Source organism: Protomyctophum bolini, assembly GCF_963924005.1.
Source record: "Protomyctophum bolini genome assembly, chromosome: 5".
NCBI lineage: Eukaryota > Metazoa > Chordata > Actinopteri > Myctophiformes > Myctophidae > Protomyctophum > Protomyctophum bolini.
Genome location: NC_137866.1, coordinates 36,293,760 through 36,315,281, shown reverse-complemented (window position 1 = coordinate 36,315,281; position 21,522 = coordinate 36,293,760). Strand labels below are relative to the sequence as shown.

The following is a 21,522-nucleotide window of genomic DNA, read 5'->3' as shown; positions in this document are numbered from 1 at the left end:
GTCTCTCTGCCCTCATGATGTCATGTCTCTCTGCCCTCATGGTGTCATGTCTCTCTGCCCTCATGATGTCATGTCTCTCTGCCCTCATGATGTCATGTCTCTCTGCCTCTGCCCTCATGGTGTCATGTCTCTCTGCCCTCATGATGTCATGTCTCTCTGCCCTCATGGTGTCATGTCTCTCTGCCCTCATGATGTCATGTCTCTCTGCCCTCATGGTGTCATGTCTCTCTGCCCTCATGGTGTCATGTCTCTCTGCCCTCATGGTGTCATGTCTCTCTGCCCTCATGGTGTCATGTCTCTCTGCCCTCATGGTGTCATGTCTCTCTGCCCTCATGGTGTCATGTCTCTCTGCCCTCATGGTGTCATGTCTCTCTGCCCTCATGATGTCATGTCTCTCTGCCCTCATGGTGTCATGTCTCTGCCCTCATGGTGTCATGTCTCTCTGCCCTTCTCTCTGCCCTCATGGTGTCATGTCTCTCTGCCCTCATGGTGTCATGTCTCTGCCCTCATGGTGTCATGTCTCTCTGCCCTCATGGTGTCATGTCTCTTTGCCCTCATGGTGTCATGTCTCTGCCCTCATGGTGTCATGTCTCTCTGACCTCATGGTGTCATGTCTCTCTGCCCTCATGGTGTCATGTCTCTCTGCCCTCATGGTGTCATGTCTCTCTGCCCTCATGGTGTCATGTCTCTCTGCCCTCATGGTGTCATGTCTCTGCCCTCATGGTGTCATGTCTCTCTGCCCTCATGGTGTCATGTCTCTCTGCCCTCATGGTGTCATGTCTCTGCCCTCATGGTGTCATGTCTCTCTGCCCTCATGGTGTCATGTCTCTCTGCCCTCATGATGTCATGTCTCTCTGCCCTCATGGTGTCATGTCTCTCTGCCCTCATGATGTCATGTCTCTCTGCCCTCATGGTGTCATGTCTCTCTGCCCTCATGGTGTCATGTCTCTCTGCCCTCATGGTGTCATGTCTCTCTGCCCTCATGGTGTCATGTCTCTCTGCCCTCATGGTGTCATGTCTCTGCCCTCATGGTGTCATGTCTCTGCCCTCATGGTGTCATGTCTCTCTGCCCTCATGGTGTCATGTCTCTCTGCCCTCATGGTGTCATGTCTCTGCCCTCATGGTGTCATGTCTCTGCCCTCATGGTGTCATGTCTCTGCCCTCATGGTGTCATGTCTCTGCCCTCATGGTGTCATGTCTCTCTGCCCTCATGGTGTCATGTCTCTCTGACCTCATGGTCGGGGACTTAAAATCGCTTTAATTACTTCAGTCTAAATTAGTAGCTCATTGCTCAACACAAGTATAATTAAAGGCATTTGAAATTACATAAAAATGTAAAATTTCAGGATTCCAATTCAAAAATATAATACAATTCAAGATTTCAATTAGATTTTTGCTACGACAGTAATATATGGCCATAGGAAGTGAGTGTGGAAATATAGTGGCCCTCTCCATCGTCAAAGTTGCCCACCCCTGATTTAGGTAATACTTGGGGTGAGAGTTAAGGATCACATGGTATTGTTTGCCACAAGCTCAAATGCCTTATTATCCTGTGTGATGGTTCTGCAGGTTCATTGGTTTAGGCTTGTTTTTATTCCAGTATTTAGATCAGTCTAAAGGTGGGAACAGTGAGCATATTTGTTTCGGATTTAGGTCCATACTGTAGCTAGACGTAATCCATCATTGTCAAAATGTGGATAAGTGAAAAAAAAATAAAAAAAGGAAACTTGTCATAGCATTAAGCATGTGTGCAATAACAAATATTGCAAAAACGTTTTTATACAGTGCAACATTGTGAAATCAACGGACAACGTTTGGACTTTCAGTTTATTTGAGCACACGTCTGAACAGCCTCCCTAGCCGCCAGTTAACCAGTGTTCAAGCATAGGGCTTGGGCACTACAGGGATCTTATTTTAATGAGTAACGTGTTATTGTTAATCAATCTGTGTTGTAGGCTAGAGTGTGCTAATACTATAATACTATAGCACATCTGCATCTCCATTGAGAGAGTGGGGAGACAGAGTTTGGTAGGACGGAGCGGAGGGTTGATTTCTTTTTGAGGGGCTCCTTTGCCCAGCTTTGTGTGTGCGTGCGTGTGTACCCCAAAGCGATTTAATTGGCTGAGGGCATAAAAAGTGAGGATAATAAGTCTGGACAGTAAAGTGAGGACGCCAAAAGTGATTGGCCGAAATGTGATGATGTATGATGATAAGAGCACTCCTCACTTCACACAAGTGTGATTTTATTATTTTATTGATTGACCTCGATCTCTTCCCTCTTGCCCCCCTTCTCCCCTTTCTTTTTTATGGATAAAATATATGGAGCTTGCACAAAAACACATTTTAAACCTGTAATGTGACAATACATTTGATTCTGACTCACTATGCACGGATGTGTATGCTTTTCACACCAGCAAATTACCTCTGTCAGGAGCGTGAAACAACTGGTTTAGAACATTTAAAGTCCGCCACCATACAATCTTGCTTCCTGCATTTCCCACTTTTGGTGTGAAATCCTACATCACGCCTATAGTAGATGAACTTCACAGTCAAATTGAACAGTGCCATGCAACAGCCTTGACTCCTCTATTATTACGGCTGGTTCTGTCAGTTCACATACTGTACAACCTGTTCTAAGTGCACAATGCTGTTGTTGGCATTGAAGCAGCAACATAATACACCTATCAGCCAATATAATATGGGCCTACATTCAGCACTAATGGACAGGAAAATAACTGAGGATCAGCACCATGGACAGCACCCGGGCACACAATGCTATCGCTATGGTATGATGATTGAATAATAAGTAAATCATCTAAAGTTGACTCCCTGTCTCTGTCTGCCTATCAGTCTGGTTTATCCCAAATACAGAGAGAAGCTTCCCAAATGCTCCCAAGTATCTCCCAAGAGTCCCAGCTTGCTCTTGGCCTCTTGCTTGCACAGTGCTCTGACAATGGGACTGATTACTAGTAGAATCATAATAAATGGCATAATGTTTTGTGTATTTGTTGATGTAGGCCAATGCTATAATGCACGGATATGAGTTAAGTCATAGAAAATAAACATTTGCAACAGGCTATGAGAATGATAGGTTAAGAGGTATGACAAGTTCTCTTTAAAGTGGAGAATAAACTTGATCATAATTTGGAAATAAATAATATAAAATGGTATATTTCAATCTCCCACAGATACAAGCAGAATTGAACGTGTTTGCTGTAAGGAAACATGATGCAAAGTGTTTTTATCTTCTCAGTCCACAATCTTCTCTCCCGTGGCCTTCTGGCACACAATGCCGTGTTAATTGGTGAATGCCTCTCGCTGTTTCAATGGGCTGCACCTGCTGCCTTTCTCTCTGTCTCTCGGCCAGCGATCAACCTCCCCTACACTGTAAAATCATGAGGATGAATTAACACTGCAGAAGTGGCGGTGGCTCAGAGTGGTTGTATGGCAACCGCAAGGTTGCCAATTCAAACTAGGGCTCCCCCAGAGTTATTGTCGAAGTGTCCTTGAGCAAGACACTGAACCCCGGGCCTAATTGCTCCCGATGTGCTGGTTGGTGCCTTGCATGGTTTCCGCTGCCATCGATGTATGAATGTGTGTGTGAATGGGTGAATCTATGTAAAGCGCCTTGGATAAAGGCGCTATATTTATGCACCATTTACCATTTAGAAGTTACTCACATATAGCACTACCTCTTTCTCCTGCAGGTTATTTAGATGTGGTCATCGAGCCTCTCTCACCTGCCATCATTGGGGACACGGTGACACTTAAGTGCAACTTCCGTACCGACGGCAACCTCCGTGAGATTGTATGGTTTCGGGTGAGCACAAAGGTGAACTTCATACCAGCCATTCACCATAATGATCGCACTACTGTACTATACTATACTATACTATATTTCACAATATAGAATGGGTACATTTCAAACCAAAGCACAAGCCAATACAAAAACTGCTACTTTGAGGACGACACCGAAAAGCACTAGACTTGTTTACATCAGGGTCCTCCATTTTCAATTCAACACAACATTTAAAGACGTACAGATATATTCTATGAAAAACAGGAAATCATCCTGTTTTTTAGCATATACAGTACACTATATAAATAATTATATATATATACTATACTATACTATACTATACTGTACTATACACACTATGTTGTATAATATAAATGCACCACGTCTCTGTCTGTCTGTACGTCTGTCTGGACCCAGGGCCCCTGCCCAGGGTCCATTATGAAACTGGCCTGTTCTGACATCACAACACTCCATATTTGGGCATGCCTGACGCAGAACTCCATATAGGAATTAAGGGACACAGAGGCATAGTTTCAGAGCACTGATGAGTTGCTATAGTTGTGAGGCGACAGCGCTACCGACTGCGCCACCATGCCCTATAGTCTATCATATAGCAATAATAGCTTAATGTATAAGTTCAGCGTAGTCATAAAATATGTCCTTCAGGACCAGAGAGTAAATTAAAAGGAACTATAAAGTACGCCTATCAACCACACAAGAAACAACGCTATATTAATGAATGATTCATCCCTGTAGTGTAGAGCAATTCCTACCTGACCATAGAGCTAAATGTACTACTACTAAGTATTAAATATTTATTATCTGTTCGTAACTGGCACTTTCATTAAAACTCAGATCAAAGCACAAGGGAAAATGAGAGAAGAGACAAGAGTATCCCAATACACAGTGCAAATTAATTCAGGACAGCTCGTTGCAGACATGCCACTGTACAATTAATAAGTTTGTATTCTTCAGAACTTCTTCAGAACATCTTCAAAGTTAAGTGTTAAAACAAGGCAAGGAAGGTTAATTTGTATTCAACCATCTAAATCAAACCAGCTCAGTGGCCTTGTGGTTAGAGTGTCCGCCCTGAGACTGGGAGGTCGGGGTTCAATCCCCCGCTGTGTCATACCAAAGAGTCAAAGACTCTAAAGATGGGGCCGAGTGCCTCCCTGCTTGACACTCAGCATCAAGGGTTGGATTGGGGGTAAGTCCAGGGGGTGTACTTGTACATCAAGCTGCCTCACGCTACAGAAACAGGAGATAGGCTCCTGCCCTATGGGCCTCATGGCTCGGCAAGGCTACTTACTTACTTATCTAAATCAAAGCGAATCATACAAAATATTAAAAGCATTTAAGTCATTACTGTATTATTCAAGTAGAAACAAAAGTTTATTTAAATTCAATTTGCTGGTTGCACAGCTCACGAAGACTCACGATAAGAAAATAATAAACGCAGAGGAAGGCTTGCTGCCAAAACACGTCTGTGTATGCTGCCTGAGCCTTAATGAATTAAAAGTACCAGAAGGACTTCTGAATGCTGCTTGGTTCCTATACACATCATATTCTAAAGGATATTTCAAGGTTATTAAGATAATACAAAATGTGAATAAAACAGAAAAGCAAGAAAATCAAATGTGAAGTAAATTCATCAAAAACCTCAGTAAACTGAGAGTTGTAGCTGAATACTGCTTCTCGTTCATTTGGGGGTAGAAAGCAGAACTGTCCCCTAAGATCTGAGAGGTCTGGATGGTTAATACTGTAGCACAAGATCATGAACGTAATTTGTCCCTAAACCATTAAATAATTATAAACCAACAGTGGCATTTTGAAATCAATTCTTTGACAGAGAGGAAGTCAGTGTAAATAACGTAGAGCTGATGTGGTCCACTTTCTTGGTATTGGTAAGGACTCGTGCAGCAGCGTTTTCAATCCACTGCAGCTGTCTGTCTGATCGATTTTTAGGGAGACCTAATGACACTGTTGCAGTAGTAGTCGAGTCTACAGCAGATGAATGCAGGGAATGCAAGTCCTGCTGAGACAAAGATCCTTTAAACCTTGATATTTTCACTGATCAAAGCAACCAAACAAAAGCCTGAAACCAAAAAGAAAAAATCTAAGTATTTTTTAATGTGCAGCCCTTTGAAGGCACTGCCTTAAAAGAGTAATGTAAAGCCTGCTTTAGAAAGACTCGGGAAGTCGGGGGGCATGTAATTTCATTTCCATAGCTGAAGAAAAAGTTGCTGTTGGTCACATTAGTGCTTCACAGAATTATAAAAGTGTAGGGTCAATTTTCTTACACATATTCTTAAATCAATAACCAGGGTTTTGCTCTGTCTTACATATAGTTGCAGTGATGGCACATATATTTGTTTCATTTCCCAAAGGTTTTCTATTTAGCTCTAACAAATTTAATGAATCTCACCTCCCCACACAGGTGGCAGATGGGGGCAGTGCCAAGCAGAAGATCTTCACATATGATGCCATGTACAACACTAATTACTCTCACATGGAGGCCAATGTCAGGCGGGAAGACCTGGTGTACCAGTCTACTGTTAGGTAAAAATTAACCTCCATGAATTATTCTGTTCCTTTTACAACTGATGCAGTAGCGAGTTGATACTGTAGTGTACTATGAGTCGATACTGTAGTGTATTATGAGTCGATACTGTAGTGCAGGGGTGTTCAACTGACGGCCCACGGGCCACCAGTTAACACTCGTTCATGTCAAGGCAATTTTTACTGTCACCGCTGCCACCCACTCCACCCTCACCACCTGCCTCACAGACATTAAAACATGGATGCAAAAGAAATTCCTCAAAATCAACTGTAACAAATCCGAACTTCTAATTATTGGTCAAGACTACCTCACCTGCTCCACTCTCAACATTGACAGCTCCACTGTAACAACGTCCACTCACGTCTGTAACCTTGAGTGTCATATTCGATATCACCCTCTCATTCCTCCCTTACGTAAACCAGATCACCAAAATTGCCTTTTTCACTCCAGTAACATTGCCCGCCTCAGGCCCAGAGATCAGGCTCCAGAGATCATATTACACCTGTCCTCCACGACCTACACTGGCTCCATGTCAAACAAAGATTTCACTATAGGCTACAAAATCCTGCTCACCACCTACAAAGCACTCAATAATCTGGCTCCCCTCTACCTCTCCGATCTTCTCGAACCTTATGTCCCCTCCCGTTCCCTCAGGTCCAGTGAAGCCAACCTCCAGGAGGTCCCCAAGGCCAATTTCCGTACCGGGGGGGATAGGGCTTTATCTGTTGCTGCCCCCCCTCCCCTCTGGAATGTACTCCCCAACCATTCCTCCTCTCCTTCAAAACCTCACTCAAAACCCACCTCAAAAGTTGGTTCCCTTTTCTTTATGTAAAGTGACTTTGAGGTACTTAGAAAAGCACTATATAAATGAGCTATTATTATTATTATTAAGAAGCTTGCGAAAAATAAGTAATCTGCCCTCACAAGATGGCGTATAAATTACGTTTAAAATAACACTGCTGGACCTTTCTTCACTCATTCAGCACTTTATTTGATGCATTTTAAATCAGTTTTGTTCCCGTCTCTGTGAGCAGGCTACCTGAGGTCCAGATGGCAGACGATGGCTTGTACGAGTGTCATGTGGGCATCTATGAGCGCAGATCCCAGGACAAGGTGGTCCTAGCCTCCGGTAGCATCATGCTCACTGTCATAGGTAGGAGGGAGGATGAGATTCACAGTATAGTAGAGACTAGTGTTGTAGTCTAGTTACTCTAGTAGTCCACCTAAAGCGAGTCAAAGTCGAGACCAAGTCCGAGGGGGGTCGAGTCCGAGGCAAGACCGGGAGACCAGATACTTTTTAATTTTTTATGATTTGATGGGTTCAGAAAACACTGAGAGCTGGCAGGCATGTCAGGTTCAGAAAACACTGAGAGCTGGCAGGCACGTCAGCTACACTCCGTTACTTAACAAGATAGCTATCCATAAGTGCCAGACAGCTCTCTTATAATGTTAATGTGAACGGTCTCCTCATAATATAGGTATAATACATTTATTGGATTGCATTATAGTGACTTGTGGCTTGAGTGGACTCGCTAGGGGGAGAGTCTGGAGTCCGAGACCGAGTCAAGTCCAAGTCAAATTAAAAGCGAGGCCGAGACGAGACCATGTAAATGAAAATGTGGACTCGAGCCGAGTCAATGACTTTAGTACTACAACACTACTAGAGACAGTCCTCTGCAAAGTCTGTACTCCGTATCCATAAGCAGTTAAATGAAAGCCTCATTTATCAATAATTAACATGATGGCGTTGCTTGCTGAAAATAACTGATCTTCACTCAGGATAACTAAATTAGGCTTAAGAGTTCATGATATGCATCCATTTAATTTATTTAATCTAGGTTTATATCTTCCACGGTTTGGTTCACAACAAACTAACCAAATTGTGGAAAGGTCTTCAGAAGGCGCATTTGGCGCTGCTCTGCGGCGACATGGGCATAAGGGCTACGCATGCGGGCCCTTTGTCTAAGACACATTTCTTCCTTGGGAGACAAATAATAAAGAACCTTGAAGGCCTTTCCACAATGGAAATAAGTGTTGTGTATTGAAACATTAATCTACAATAAAGCCATGACTGAGAGCTTCTTGAAAGGTTACAGTGTGCAGACTTCCATTATTCTTCATTTCCATTGTGGTCCTCTACCCTTTTTCAGGGTCATTGATAGTTTTATACACACAAGAGACAGCTTGATCCACTTATGACAGAGATGCAGAGTAGTACTGTGGCTTGTTTGCTCTGCTTATTGCTGATCAAAAAACATAAATAATAAATAATAATTCATTCATTGCTTTGGTACAGATGCTCTTTCCATTAAGCATTGCTTAATAAGCAAAGCAATGTATTTGGCATTGACCAGGAGAACCAGCCACACACACACTCAATTTACAAATTAGCACAGCAAAATCAATGTAATGGTTCAGCATTAATACAAAGAACTCTTAAAGCACATATACAATGCGACAAGTCACTTTTGTGTGTGTGTGTGGTGTGTGTGTGTTCATTCATCTGTAGTTCCTCCTCGGTCCATATCGGTGGTGTCAGCAGAGAGCCTAGCTCCGTTCAGCCGCTATGAGGCTCAGAACTTCACTCTGGTCTGCATCGTCACTGGAGGAAAACCGGCTCCCGTGGTAAATACATTAAAATAAGAATGATTCCAATAATAATTCTGTGGGCCTGTTGATCCGGGGAATTAGCGCAACAAGGTGATTGTCATACCAAGTTAAACTCCATCCAGTGTTTTCGTCAACTAAAACTATGACGAAAAATGTTCGTCGACTACCCTTTTTCACTGACAAACTACATAAAACCAAAATTAAAACTAAGCCATGATGACTAAAACTATGACATACTGACAATTTTGTCAACAGATAAAAACTAGACTAAAATGTTAGGGAGGGACTAGAGATAGATAATTTTATGCTTTGTTGCGCTTGGGTTGTTGCGTTCTGAAAATAGCTGATCAACAAGCACATTAGATCGGCTTTACATTACAATGCCATCAGGGCCTGCAAAAAAACAACTGTAGATTTAGACCTAGAATAACTAAAACATTGACTCCATCCAACCTGTTTTAGGTGTACTTTAAGCGGGACGGGGAGCTCATTGAGGTGGTGCCAACTGCCCAGCCGTCCTCCACCGAGGGACACCACAGCAAGACCCAGGGCCCAGAAAAGAGCCACAACCGGAAGACTCGTCGGAGCTCCCCTCCAAGGTCATTCAAGTTTTGCATTTTTCATTCGTTTTTATTTAGTTTTTTTTCTTTTGCTTTTCAATTTAAATTTGTTTTTAAAGTTGGTATTCTAGTTTGGTATTAGTTCATAGAAAGAAAAAAAAAAAGTTAGTTAGTTAGTTTTTTTGCGACCATAGGTCACATTTACTATGAAAACCTGCATCTCCCGCTTGTCCGTCCTTCACCCATGCCTCCATTATATTGTCACGCCTCGTGACATCACGTCTCCATATATGGTTGCACGCCTTGTGACATTACGTGACATCATGACCCATTAGATCTCCATATATGGTGCCTATAGTGACACGTCACGCCATCATAATGGCCATCTCCATATATGAAGGTCACGGCACTGGCCTCTTCTAACCCTGGATAACCATACATGGAGAAGACTGGATCATCACCTAGATCCGCATATATGGAGGCGGCCAGGAAGTCTACATCTGACCTCAAACCCTTAGATCTCCACATTCCATATGTTGATCCTTCCCCCTCCCGTCCTTCCTGTTCTGACATTCCATATGTTGATCTGACCTCATCAAACCCTGTACACTCAAGACATGCTCCCAATATGGTCAGTACAGAATTCATTCCATATGTTGATCTGACCCCCCCCCCCCCCCCCCCATGCCAAAGCGACAGCACTCGCCCATTCCATTTAATGGATGGATGGACTAGTTGCAACTTTGCATTAAAGAAAATATTAACAAGATGAAATAACTCATTGAAAAATTATGGTCTCCTCATTCAGTAGATTAGAAGGACAATATCAGTCAGCAAAAAAAGTCATGAGTCTCAATGAGTCTCACTCTACTGGGGTTAATGTAGAGTTTGAATGGATTATAGTACATATAGGAGGTCTGATCCATAGACTGTAAAAAATATGGACAAAGCGTTCCGCGGGTCTAACATGAACATAGAATGAAGCCTGTCAGTCCTTGCACTGGAAGTCGCCATCTTTCTAGATCCGTTTGGGCCCAGCTGGCCCATTGGCTGGCCCAGACAACGAGGCGGGACTTCCCCCCTTCTTTTTCGTTGGTTTTTATTTTGACTCGAGTGGGTGGGGGATCCCGTTCATAGACTGTAACGGTAGCCACGCCCCTCAGAACATGCGCGACTTTATGGTCATTTTTTTTATAAATGGGACCATAATTTTCCAAAAAGAATATTAGAAATTAGACTTTAAACTAGTGACTGGAAAAAAGTATTCATGACCATGTTTATTAAGGTAATACAGTCTAGGTGAAGTTGGGCCCAAATACATGGACTTCTATGGGGATATGGGGTTTTTTGAGCCCAATGACAGCGCCACAACAGGCCATTATATGAACTTTCATTTCCTTAGTGGCTTCACAAAATATCTGTCTGACTGCCCCCCTGGTCTGATCATATTATTAATTATGAAATATCTAAATATTGAATCGAGCAACATTTAAAAAAAAAACTGTCTGGGGTGCACATAAAAGGCAGAGCAGACACGAAAATGACCGCAAAAAGAGTGTTAAATACCCATTTGATACCCTTTAATAACCTCTCATCAGGCGAGACCTGGATGACACCAAGTTGCAGCGGTCCCTGTCCCTGCTGGAGAAGGAGGGGAAGACGTCTGAACTGGGCCAGGAGCAGAACGAGGTCGGCCCCGTCGGCGCCGGCGGGGAGCAAGAGATGGAGCCCGCTCCGGACCCGGACCCCACCCCGGAGGTGATCCCCGAGACCGTGGTGAGCCGCGAGTTCCCCCGCTGGATCCAGAGCACGGACCCGCTGTACTACTTCCAGAACCGCCGGCGGGTGTCCAGCGACGGCACCATGGAGGTGCGCGCCATGCTGACCTGGATCCTCAATCCCCAGCTGGACAACGACGCGCTGTTCAGCTGCGAGGTGAAACACCCGGCGCTGTCCATGCCCATGCAGGCCGAGGTCACACTGGGTGAGCTGAGCTGACACATGTCGAAAACCATATTCTGGGAGGGATTTAAAGAATAGAGGATTTAACTCCGGATTTTGTAATAACAAAAAGAATAATCCTTCATTAACATACAATCCAAAGACATTTGGACTCTAGAGTTGGGTAGGACTCCTAATGTTATTTATTATTATTTTTCTTTTAAGAAAACACTGGGAAACATGATTTAAAGGTAGTTTTTGTTAAAGAATAAGCATGAAATAGCTCTATATTCTGATAGTACTCATTGCTATAGAGTGTTTGGTTCAGTCTCAGAGTATCCATATCTCTCCAATCAGAATTGAGAACTCGCACAGGATACAGATTAAACAAGTGGAATTGGAAGTGATAACACAAATAAATTAACATCCAAGATTTGAACTGGAACACTTGGAACACGCTGATAAATGGGTAGGGTATTCTCTCCTGATTGGCTGGTATTTTGCAACCCACCTGAAAATGAATTTTCTGTTAATTATAGAGACTAGCCCTTACCCGTTGTGAGCTATTGGCCCCTCTTGTGGCCGTGGGGGGGTACTGCGGCCGGGTGCGTTTTTAATTCACTAATAAATCTTGCATCCTTTGGTATTCTTCTCCTGATAAACTACACGGTTTGCACACATCTCACCATGCACAACGGCGACAGGTAGCCTGTCCACACATGGACCGCTACTTTGCATTCATATTCATGTCATATTCATGTCATATTGACAGTACAATACCCATTTTTGCATTTTTTAATCCACTAATAAATTCATTATAAAGCATTAATGTGTCAAATTGGAAAAAGGGCTCCATTAAGACCTCCATATAATTATGGTCCATGCCTGTGTGAAAAGTGGGAGTGATTGGGCCAGCCAATGTTGAGATAAAGCGCTGTCAGGGACATTCAGACAGACAGACAGACAGACAGACAGACAGACATTCAGACATTCGCTGAATTTTAGTATGATGATAGAGAGACATGGAGACCTCAGTTACTGAACAAACACTGAATGATTACTATCACAATAGTCTATATTGTTTTTAGTTTTTACATTTTAACAAAAAATAAATAAATGTAGCATTATGTGTCACTTTCTGTTGAACTATGACAGCTTATAAAACAAAACTTTTGTGCAGCATGAGAATGCCAGTTCAAAGCTTAATTAATGAGCCACATCTTAATTTACAAATAGTCATAAAGTGCTAACCTTTCCTGTCAAAGCTCACAGCTGTCCTAGTGAATCTTCAGTGATTCACTTAAATGTAACCCTACAGTTTGTACTGGTAGCCTATAAAAACCATCAAATTAAGTGAAAATATCAGCACTAAAAACAAAAACCTACTGTATTCTGTATACTTAGGATCTGATCTGCTGTTTTCAAAGAATGTTCACGCAAGGGACGCTAAAGTTTAAAGATCCAGGAGATATTCCTTTGCGTTGGTTTTTCTCCGCATTTGACCCATCTCTTGGAGCGGTGAGCCGCAGCCGTGCTGCGCTCGGGAAATATTTATTAGTATAATATATAGTTGATTTTACCCCTCAATCCAAACTATTGATGCTGAGTGCTGAGCCAACCCCGACCTCCCAGTTTCAGGGCGGACACTCTAACCACAAGGCCACTGACTGGTCAGTGCCTTTTTAAGGAAATCAACAGAATCAAATTATATCCTCATATATAATATAACAAAATACATACATAAATGGATGCGCCTGGGACGTATCCTCAGTGATGTATCCCAAGGTCATCTGGGTTTCGGGTCTCGCAACATCATACCCCTCACTCAGGTGACCCAGCCGGGAGTGATCAAGTCCCGACTTACATCCCAGTAGCTACCCTCGATAAGTCCCATTAGGGAAAAACCAGGGCCACACAATCCATTCCTCCTGAACTACTCTGCCGGGACTGGGAGGTACCATTCTGGCACATGGAAGGACTAGGCTCTGTGGGTTGACACCTGTCCGGGCCCTTCCTACGTCTCACCAGGTCCACTCCTGCTCTCACCAGGTCAGGCCCTGTGTGTTGCACCAGACTCCCAGCACCAGGCACTTTATAATTTGCATAGATTAATGTTAGAGACCAAAGGGTTATTATCACCAAGCACATCATTGGTTTCTATATCGCCAACCACGAGATTGTCATAGCTTGGAGCAACAGATTTGTTGTTTTTCAAGCCTTAATTGGCAGATGCTGCCTATCCAATGTCGTGAGGAATGTACAAAAGTTAGTAACATCCAAGGTGACAAAAGAAGAGTATTAGGATTAACACTAAATTATTTTAAACATTCTTTTGTTGTGTCCCTTAACCACTTGAACCCCTGCATCCATCCATCTCTAACTAAGCTTATACCCATTGTTGGCGAAGAGATTTGGTATAGACGGGAACAAATGGTCCAAATACAACAGCCTCTGGTCCAGTTTAGTAAATCTAGACTAGGGATTAAGTGGTTAATTATTGATGGACGTTTTACCACAATGTCTTTAAGGAAGTGGTCCACACATTTAGGCATCATCTTGGTGACTGAGCCAGTACTGCTGATGATTGGTCTGAGTGAAGGTTTAGTGGGATTTTTGTGCATTTTTGGAAGCCCCTAAATCACTGGATAAGGAACTGTGAGATATTGAAATTCACTTTTGGAGATTCAACTATCATCAAAGCCATGTTTTTAAAAGACTATATATTCCAGTTTATGAAATACTGATTTTTCCAGGTCTTCTAGAATGGAAATATTATATCTCCCTGGGTGGGACTTTCTGAGAGAAATGCAACATTCTGTGCTTTGAGCACAAACCCATTAGTAATGGAGGGGAGTTGGGATTAACAGAGTGAGCAGGAGTGAGCTATTACATAAATTTCTAATCTTTTCTGATCAAATTCTGATTGAAAAAAAAAAGATTGTACTGGATGCCCTCAGTCACATGCAGTGACAACTCCCACTTGACAACATGACATGATTGTATTTGTTTTGGAGCAGATAGCTGCTGATAATTTGCAGTGGAAGGGAGATGGCTGCAGGTTTTGTTCTGAACAGCCGGCAACATCCCACAATTGGGTGTATGACGATGTTTACGCTTTCAAATTTGGATTAACGTTCCAGATTTAGCTTTATATGTAGGCATTAGGGTGATTAGGCAAATACTAAATGAGAAAAAGAGGTTGCGCATCTAATACTGTTATATACCGAGCTCAGTTAGATCATGTCCCGGAAAGATTTATGTGTCTGATTTATTTTGTATGCATCGATGCACAACTGGTGTGTCATCGTACCTAGCCCAGGGAGTAATTATTACTGCTTAAATCAGCCATCACTCACCCTACAGTCTACTTCTGTGGGTGGGGGGGGGACTGTGATTGGTGCTGCAGCATCTGAGCTGTGTAGTTTGCTGTGATGTACGGTATATATTTTTCTTGTCAGCACACAGTAAGTACATGCAGGGGACATATATACAGAATACAGACAAACACTGTTCTAGACAGAATCCCCTTTGGCATAACAACGTAAAAAGTAGAGGAGTGAGATTCAGAACAATGACGTAAAAGTTGATCTCTTGACCTATACCAAAATAAAAGGCTATAAAAGGCGCCTGTTGAGTGATATCGTTGCTTTCCAAGTTTCGGGCAGAAACTTTGTATCTCCACATTTCAACTTTTTATGTTTTACGTCTGCTCAGCCAGTGGAGAAATCACGCTTAGAGCTTCAGGCAGTACTACTTGTCAACTAGTAGGTGGCGCCGTGGCGGTGAGCCTACCTGACAACAGGATCTAAAGATGATGTCAATGGAAGAGCAGAGAGACCACCTTCTAACACTCTAGATGTGCTAGTAATAATTGTATACTATAAACATATTTTATTCATGGGTGCCACTTCAAGCTTAATCAGAATGCAAGCCCAAGCAATCGTTGGGTCCTGAACAATCAATTATTTGTCACGACAATGACACGCATACAGAGAGCCATGGCCAAAATAAAGGATTGAATGAATGTGAGTGTTTTGAAATGGTACAGTACTGTAATGTATTGATCCAACATGCATCCTTCTCAGCTGCTCCCAGAGGGCCCAAGCTGTTCATGACCCCTAAGAGGGCCCAAGTTGGAGACACTGTCCGCATCGTGGTCCTGGGCTTCAAGCTGGGATTCAATCCAGTAAGTTCATTGCACCCTGTTCGGTAACACTTGCTATGCATCCCATAGCATATGTACATTTATCAGCGCTTATAAATATAATTATACTGTACATGTTTATGAGAATATTATAATGTTGTATAAGTGTGTTCATAATGTGTTATAAACATGGGATCCATAGCAAGTGTTTACCACTGTTCTTCTGCAAGCGTAGTTATTGCTGTTTATGTCTCCCTCCCCCAAATCAAACATTTTCCAGAAATGTTTAAAGGTTTTCCAAAATAGTGAAAATCAGAGAAGCCAATCTACAAGCTCACAGCGTGTCAACGCATTGTGAGCTTGTAGATCTGCTACTTTCATTAATATTGAGGCTATAAGTGGTTAGTTAATGTATTTGTGTATACGTTTGGATCCCAGGGAAACACCAAATGTCTCCTCTGTGTTGTGGAGCAGAAAAGGTTTGGGAAACACTGTATTTATCCCTCCTTATTGGGCTGAAATGTAATCCCATCCGAGGCTTTTAATTGTCTACGGCTGTACGGTGTCTCCATGCCATTATATCTCCGGCTGTGCTTCAGAGAAATGGAGAGAACAAAACCTGATATTTTCCCTTGCCAGAAAAAGCCCTTGAGCACAGAAAAATAAGAGCAACATAAGTTGCAGCTATTAAGAGATCATGTTTCATATTATTCTTTTTATCCCACGTTTTTGTAACCCATTTTTCACCCCTGTGTCAATTATCTAATGTGATCCTGGGCTCTACACACCCTCTGCCAATAACCTAGTCCCCATATGGGGACATGGGGAGAGCAACGGACTTGAACTCATGCTTCCTTCATGCCCGAGTGTCCAAGTTGCTCCCTGGTTGGAGGTAGCGCGTGGAAGGAACACGTTATTCCAACCAGTTCCTTTCCCCTCCATCAGGCTCCCTGGGTGGCCTGGGGGAGGCAGTTTAGAGACCAGGATTACTGCATGTTTTTGTTTTTTGTGAGGGTACCTACCCTATATTTCATATTTTCAGTGCTATACTTTCTGTGAGGGATGTCTGAAGCAATATTCTTCTCTGCTTTATATTCAGAAATGAATTATTGGTATGATTTCTATAGTCTTTTGACTATTATATCAGAGCTTTGTGTACATGCAATTCTATCTTACACACTCTGTGTCAAAAAGTGTATCTACAAGCTTGTACATCTGCTTTTTGAGTGGTGCAACCACTCCAAGGAACAGCAATGTCCGTGTTAACCTATGTGACTATGAGTAGCAGTACGGGCAAAAGTGGCGCTGTTGTGCCAGAAACGGAGAGAGAGTGTAGTGCTGCACTGTTGCCTGCTAATGAGAGAGAGGGGGGGGGGGGGGAGTTGCAACACTCAGTTCACATGGGTGTGATTTCTTTTTAATATCTGAAAAATATCTGAAATATTTGGAGATTTTTTAACGCATACCAATTTGGGCGTCCTTGACACGAAAATATTTGAGAACCCAAACGTTTCAGCTCAAGACCCAAAAGACAAATGTTGTCTCTCCCAGGACCCAAACATTAAAAAATACATAAACGAACCACTTAAGCCCTATTCAATAGGGTGATGTGACATGATGTGAGCTTGTAGATCAGCTATTTTATAAGTTTTATACGTTTATAAAATCCTTTGAAATAATCATTATTGCAAATGTAAATTAAAATGTGTTTGGTAACCACTTGTCTAAAGTCTAGTGCAGCCCCCCAGCGCAGCATTTCCATACTATTTAGAGAGCACAATTTATAGTAGATTGACCTATATATTTGCTTTCACAACGTGCAATCAACAATCGGAATTCAGCATGGCAATAGAAAATGCAGATAAACCACCAAGCACTTAGAAGATCATACGAATGTGTCTTATGATTATGACACAAAGATGTGTCTTTGTGTCATAAATGAGGAACGTGAATGAGAACCCCAAGATAGGGGTTAGGTGTGATTCTTTGCATACTCAAAATGCCAGTTTCCACCATCTCCTGAATTCAAAGTCAAAGTCGTACAATTTGTCACACATGTTACCGCAGTGAAATTTGTTCTCCACGTTTGACCAGTGAGCCGCAGCCAAGGAGTGGTGATCTGCAGCCGTGCCGCGCTCGGAAATAATTTGATTAGTTGATTTGACCCCACAATCCAACCCTTTGATGCTGAGTGCTAAGCCAGGAGGCATTGGGTCCCATTTTTACAGTCTTTGGTATGCCCCGACCGGGGATCGAATCCCAACCTCCCAGTTTCAGGGCGCGTCACTGTTCATCACATTATTAATGCTGCTCGTCGATGGTCGCTCACTTTCACTTTACCTCAGCAGAAAATTATTTGCATATCCTCCAATTTAAATAGCAATATGCCTCGCTCAAGTTTGCGCCTAACCCTTGCTCATAAAGGGAAGGGGAGAAGTCACACTGATTGGACCCATTTATTCAAAGACTTAACCACTTAACTCCAGAATCGTATCGTGGGGAAAGCTTTTGCAGAAAATTGCAGTAGCAAAATTGAGGTGGACACACACACCCTGACACAATTGCATCCTGTGCCATAAGTCTTCTACACTGTTGGTGTGCCTTGGGCACAAAGTTTGAAACTATTTCCTATTTTTATACTTCTGATGAAGCACAGTGTACAACTTCCCCAGGCAATGGACAGGGTCCACCACAGTACACAAAGACTTGAGAAAGAACAACAATAAAGAGTCAAATTATATAACGTCTTATGGAAATACACAACACACTAACTTATATTTAGGAGTTTAGAGGTTAAACTTTTTTATCTTGTCTGCACAAATGTGTAACTATAATTTCCTGTGGTTACCGGTATACAACTTATTGTTTAATCACTATCATTCTGAAATCACTTTAAACACTGCTATTTTTGCCAAAGAGATTTGGTATCGACTTAGAGGGAAGCAATAACTGACCTGCAGCATACTAGCATCATGTCCAGGAGGTGTACTTGTACATCGAGCTGCCTACAGAAACGGGAGATATACTATGGACCCCATGGCTTGGCAAGGCTCACTTACTTAATACTTTAATATCAGACCTAGTATAGAGCCCTGGGGGACCCCGGTCTCCTAGGGTAATGTCTCATTTTCAACTGTCTACTAAACTAAACTAAAAGCTTCTTCAGAAAGGTTTCACCGTGGGTAAAATAAGCGTATCTTTCCCATCTGTTGGGCTATACGTGCACAGAATGAAGTCTTCCCTGAGCCACTGTACACCTGGACAAAGGTGGGTGGGCCGCTGCTGGACGGCAGAGATGAGCATGATGGGAAAGAGCTGGTGCTGGACCGCGTTCCCGCCGAGCTCAACGGCTCCATGTACCGCTGCACGGCCCAGAACCCTCTGGGCTCAACCGACACCCACACGCGTCTCATTGTGTTTGGTGAGTCTTGCTTGTGGAATAGTGTGTGTGCATTCTGATCATGATTTTTTTTTGTTTATGTATTGTATAAAGGTGTGAGTGTGACATGTTTATGTTTTCTACAGAGAACCCAAAACTTAAGAAAGGACGGAAATTCATTGGTACGTATGAGAACGAAACCTTGATCATTGTATTTCACGTACAGAAGTACTGTCAAATGCTATTTTTCTAATTCACCATTCTCGCGTAAGAAAACCTCACAGTACACAGTAAAATCCTCAGAACAAGAGTTGAAGATTTTACTCTGTAGCATATTGACCAATTCTTTCTTGCTGTCCAGCTAAAGATAAAGGGTGCTGCCATCAGATGAGCGTGGTGACCTGGCTGCTGCTAATACTGACCCTCACATCGGAGCTGACGTGACCAGTGAAGCACCTCTCTTGTTCATGGCTCCTTCCCTATTTACTGTGGCACCTCCTGTGAAAAAAAAGAACCCCTTGGCAGTTTTGAAAAGCTGCGACGCCGTTGCCACGTAGGTCGGTGGGAAATGTCTCATAGCCAAAGGTTCCCAGGTTCAGTCCCTACAACCTACTGTAAGTGTGTCCACTACATCTTGCCAAGCTCAATCCCTGCACCTGCTCTCTCATTAACAAGACACTTTGGATGAAAGCATCAGCAAGTAGAAGCACTAAACCTCTAAAGTGCTAAACCTCCTGACCAAAAGACACAGTGAAACACTCAACCTCAAAAAAGTAAGTAGCCTATATGAACTAATATCCTGAAAAGGACTCGCAGGCTTGAGATGCCTGTTTGCTTTGTTACGCGTTGGTCCCAGCTGTTTGTATGTCCCTGCAAATGACAAGTGAGAGCGAACCGCATAGCTCAGCTGATGTACTTGCTTTGTTCACAAATTACACACACCATAGTAACTTTCTATCCATAGCTACAGATTGCACAGGGAAGCCACCGTTATTAGCCTACTGTAGATTCTGTGTATTGATTTTTAAATGCAGCATAAGACAAAAGTCAAAACAGTTCAAATGTAAACATAACCTTGAACATGTTTTACACATCGGCACAAAGGCGATGCAAAGTGCATGCACGTGCACTCTCACCCAGGTGCTGAACAAACAGCAATGCAACTGGAAAGGAATAAAGTCTGCAACACTTGTTTTATCTCAGTTCTACTTTGATCCGGTTGGATCTTCTTCAGGAATGTTATATTATGTTATATTAATATTGTATATATTACACATCGGCACATGTTCTGGATTTGATTCTGTAGAGTAGAACAGTGGTTATCAACCTTTTCAGGTATTAACTGGGGACCCCCTACCCTGACAAGCACTTGGAGTTGTAGAAGTTGACTCGGTTCCACAGATAAATATTGTGAAAATTAAAATAGCAGATCTACAAGCTTGTAATTCTCAAAATGTTTGCCTCTTTCATATATTATATTTTACGATTTGCCCCACCAATGTTTGACCAGCTTTTAAAGTAGTTTGTTGATTAGGCTACTTTTGATGCAGTAATGGCCTTTCTTTCCTCTTTTCTTTCTTTCCTTCTTTCTTTCGTTTTTTTTGTGTGGAGGTATTAAAAGTCCTTAAATTGTCACTTTACTGTCATCTGGGAATCCAGATGACAGTAAAGTGACAACAAAAACAAATCATGTGGTTTAACCACTGGAGTAGAGCACACATAAAATCATGTGGTTTAACGACTGGAGTAGAGCACACATTTGAGAACAGGGAGCTTATCTGAAAGCTGTCAATGGAGTGAGAGGTTGGGCCAGGCAGCTGGGCTGCATTACAATTTACATGGCACTGCACTGAACTGAAATCTGATTGCAAACATTGTAACGATATGATTTATTACACTTAACAAACGTATTTCGAACAAATTCAATGAAACATTTAAATACCGGTACGTGGTTTCAATATAATGTATGATTGTTCTTTTGCTGTTTTGCACACGTTCATATTGTTGGCTGCCCCACATGAGGTGTTTCTGTGCGTTTGCGTGCGTGCTTGTTATTTTGACCAATACTGTAGTTTGGACATTAACCTGGTTAAAGAATGAAGAGAATGGATGTGGTACTTTGGTTAAGTGCACAGTTTGAAAAGAGAATTATAATCTTAAAGCTAAAACTAATCTGTATAAATTCCTATTTGGACTCGTGATTTTGTGGGAAGAGCTCAGTGTCTTTTAGAGATGAATTTGTACTTTCCAATTAAACAATTTTCGTTGAGTAATGACAATGTTATGGAGCTAATTGAATTTAATGTGTTCTTTTTTCTGTAGGCTACTGTAGGTCAAGACAACAAAGCTTTGATGGTTTGTTTAAGCATTTTCATTATTATTTTCAGCACTACCACCATGTTCATAGTTGTACATTCATTTGTTTAGACTTAATACATATCTTAAATGTATATTCTCAACACTTTAGAGGTCAGAGTATCGATGTAAAGCCACTTATTTTTGATGCACTTTCTTTCCCATGAATATAAA

General features: G+C 42.3%; 1 protein-coding gene across 1 annotated transcript; it reads left to right on the top strand.

Annotated features, from left to right (window-relative positions):
- Nucleotides 1–2,719: 2,719 nt before the first annotated feature.
- Nucleotides 2,720–19,437, top strand: LOC308315098 (immunoglobulin superfamily member 21-like; the record flags this gene model as incomplete). The annotated part of the gene is made up of 11 exons (XM_080762927.1): nucleotides 2,720–2,786; nucleotides 3,687–3,832; nucleotides 6,237–6,358; nucleotides 7,394–7,512; nucleotides 8,869–8,984; nucleotides 9,432–9,568; nucleotides 11,128–11,513; nucleotides 15,556–15,656; nucleotides 18,843–19,035; nucleotides 19,140–19,175; nucleotides 19,355–19,437. The coding sequence occupies 11 exons, from the start codon at nucleotides 2,720–2,722 to the stop codon at nucleotides 19,435–19,437; spliced, it is 1,506 nt and encodes a 501-aa protein (XP_080619053.1).
- Between the last annotated feature and the right edge of the window lie 2,085 nt (nucleotides 19,438–21,522).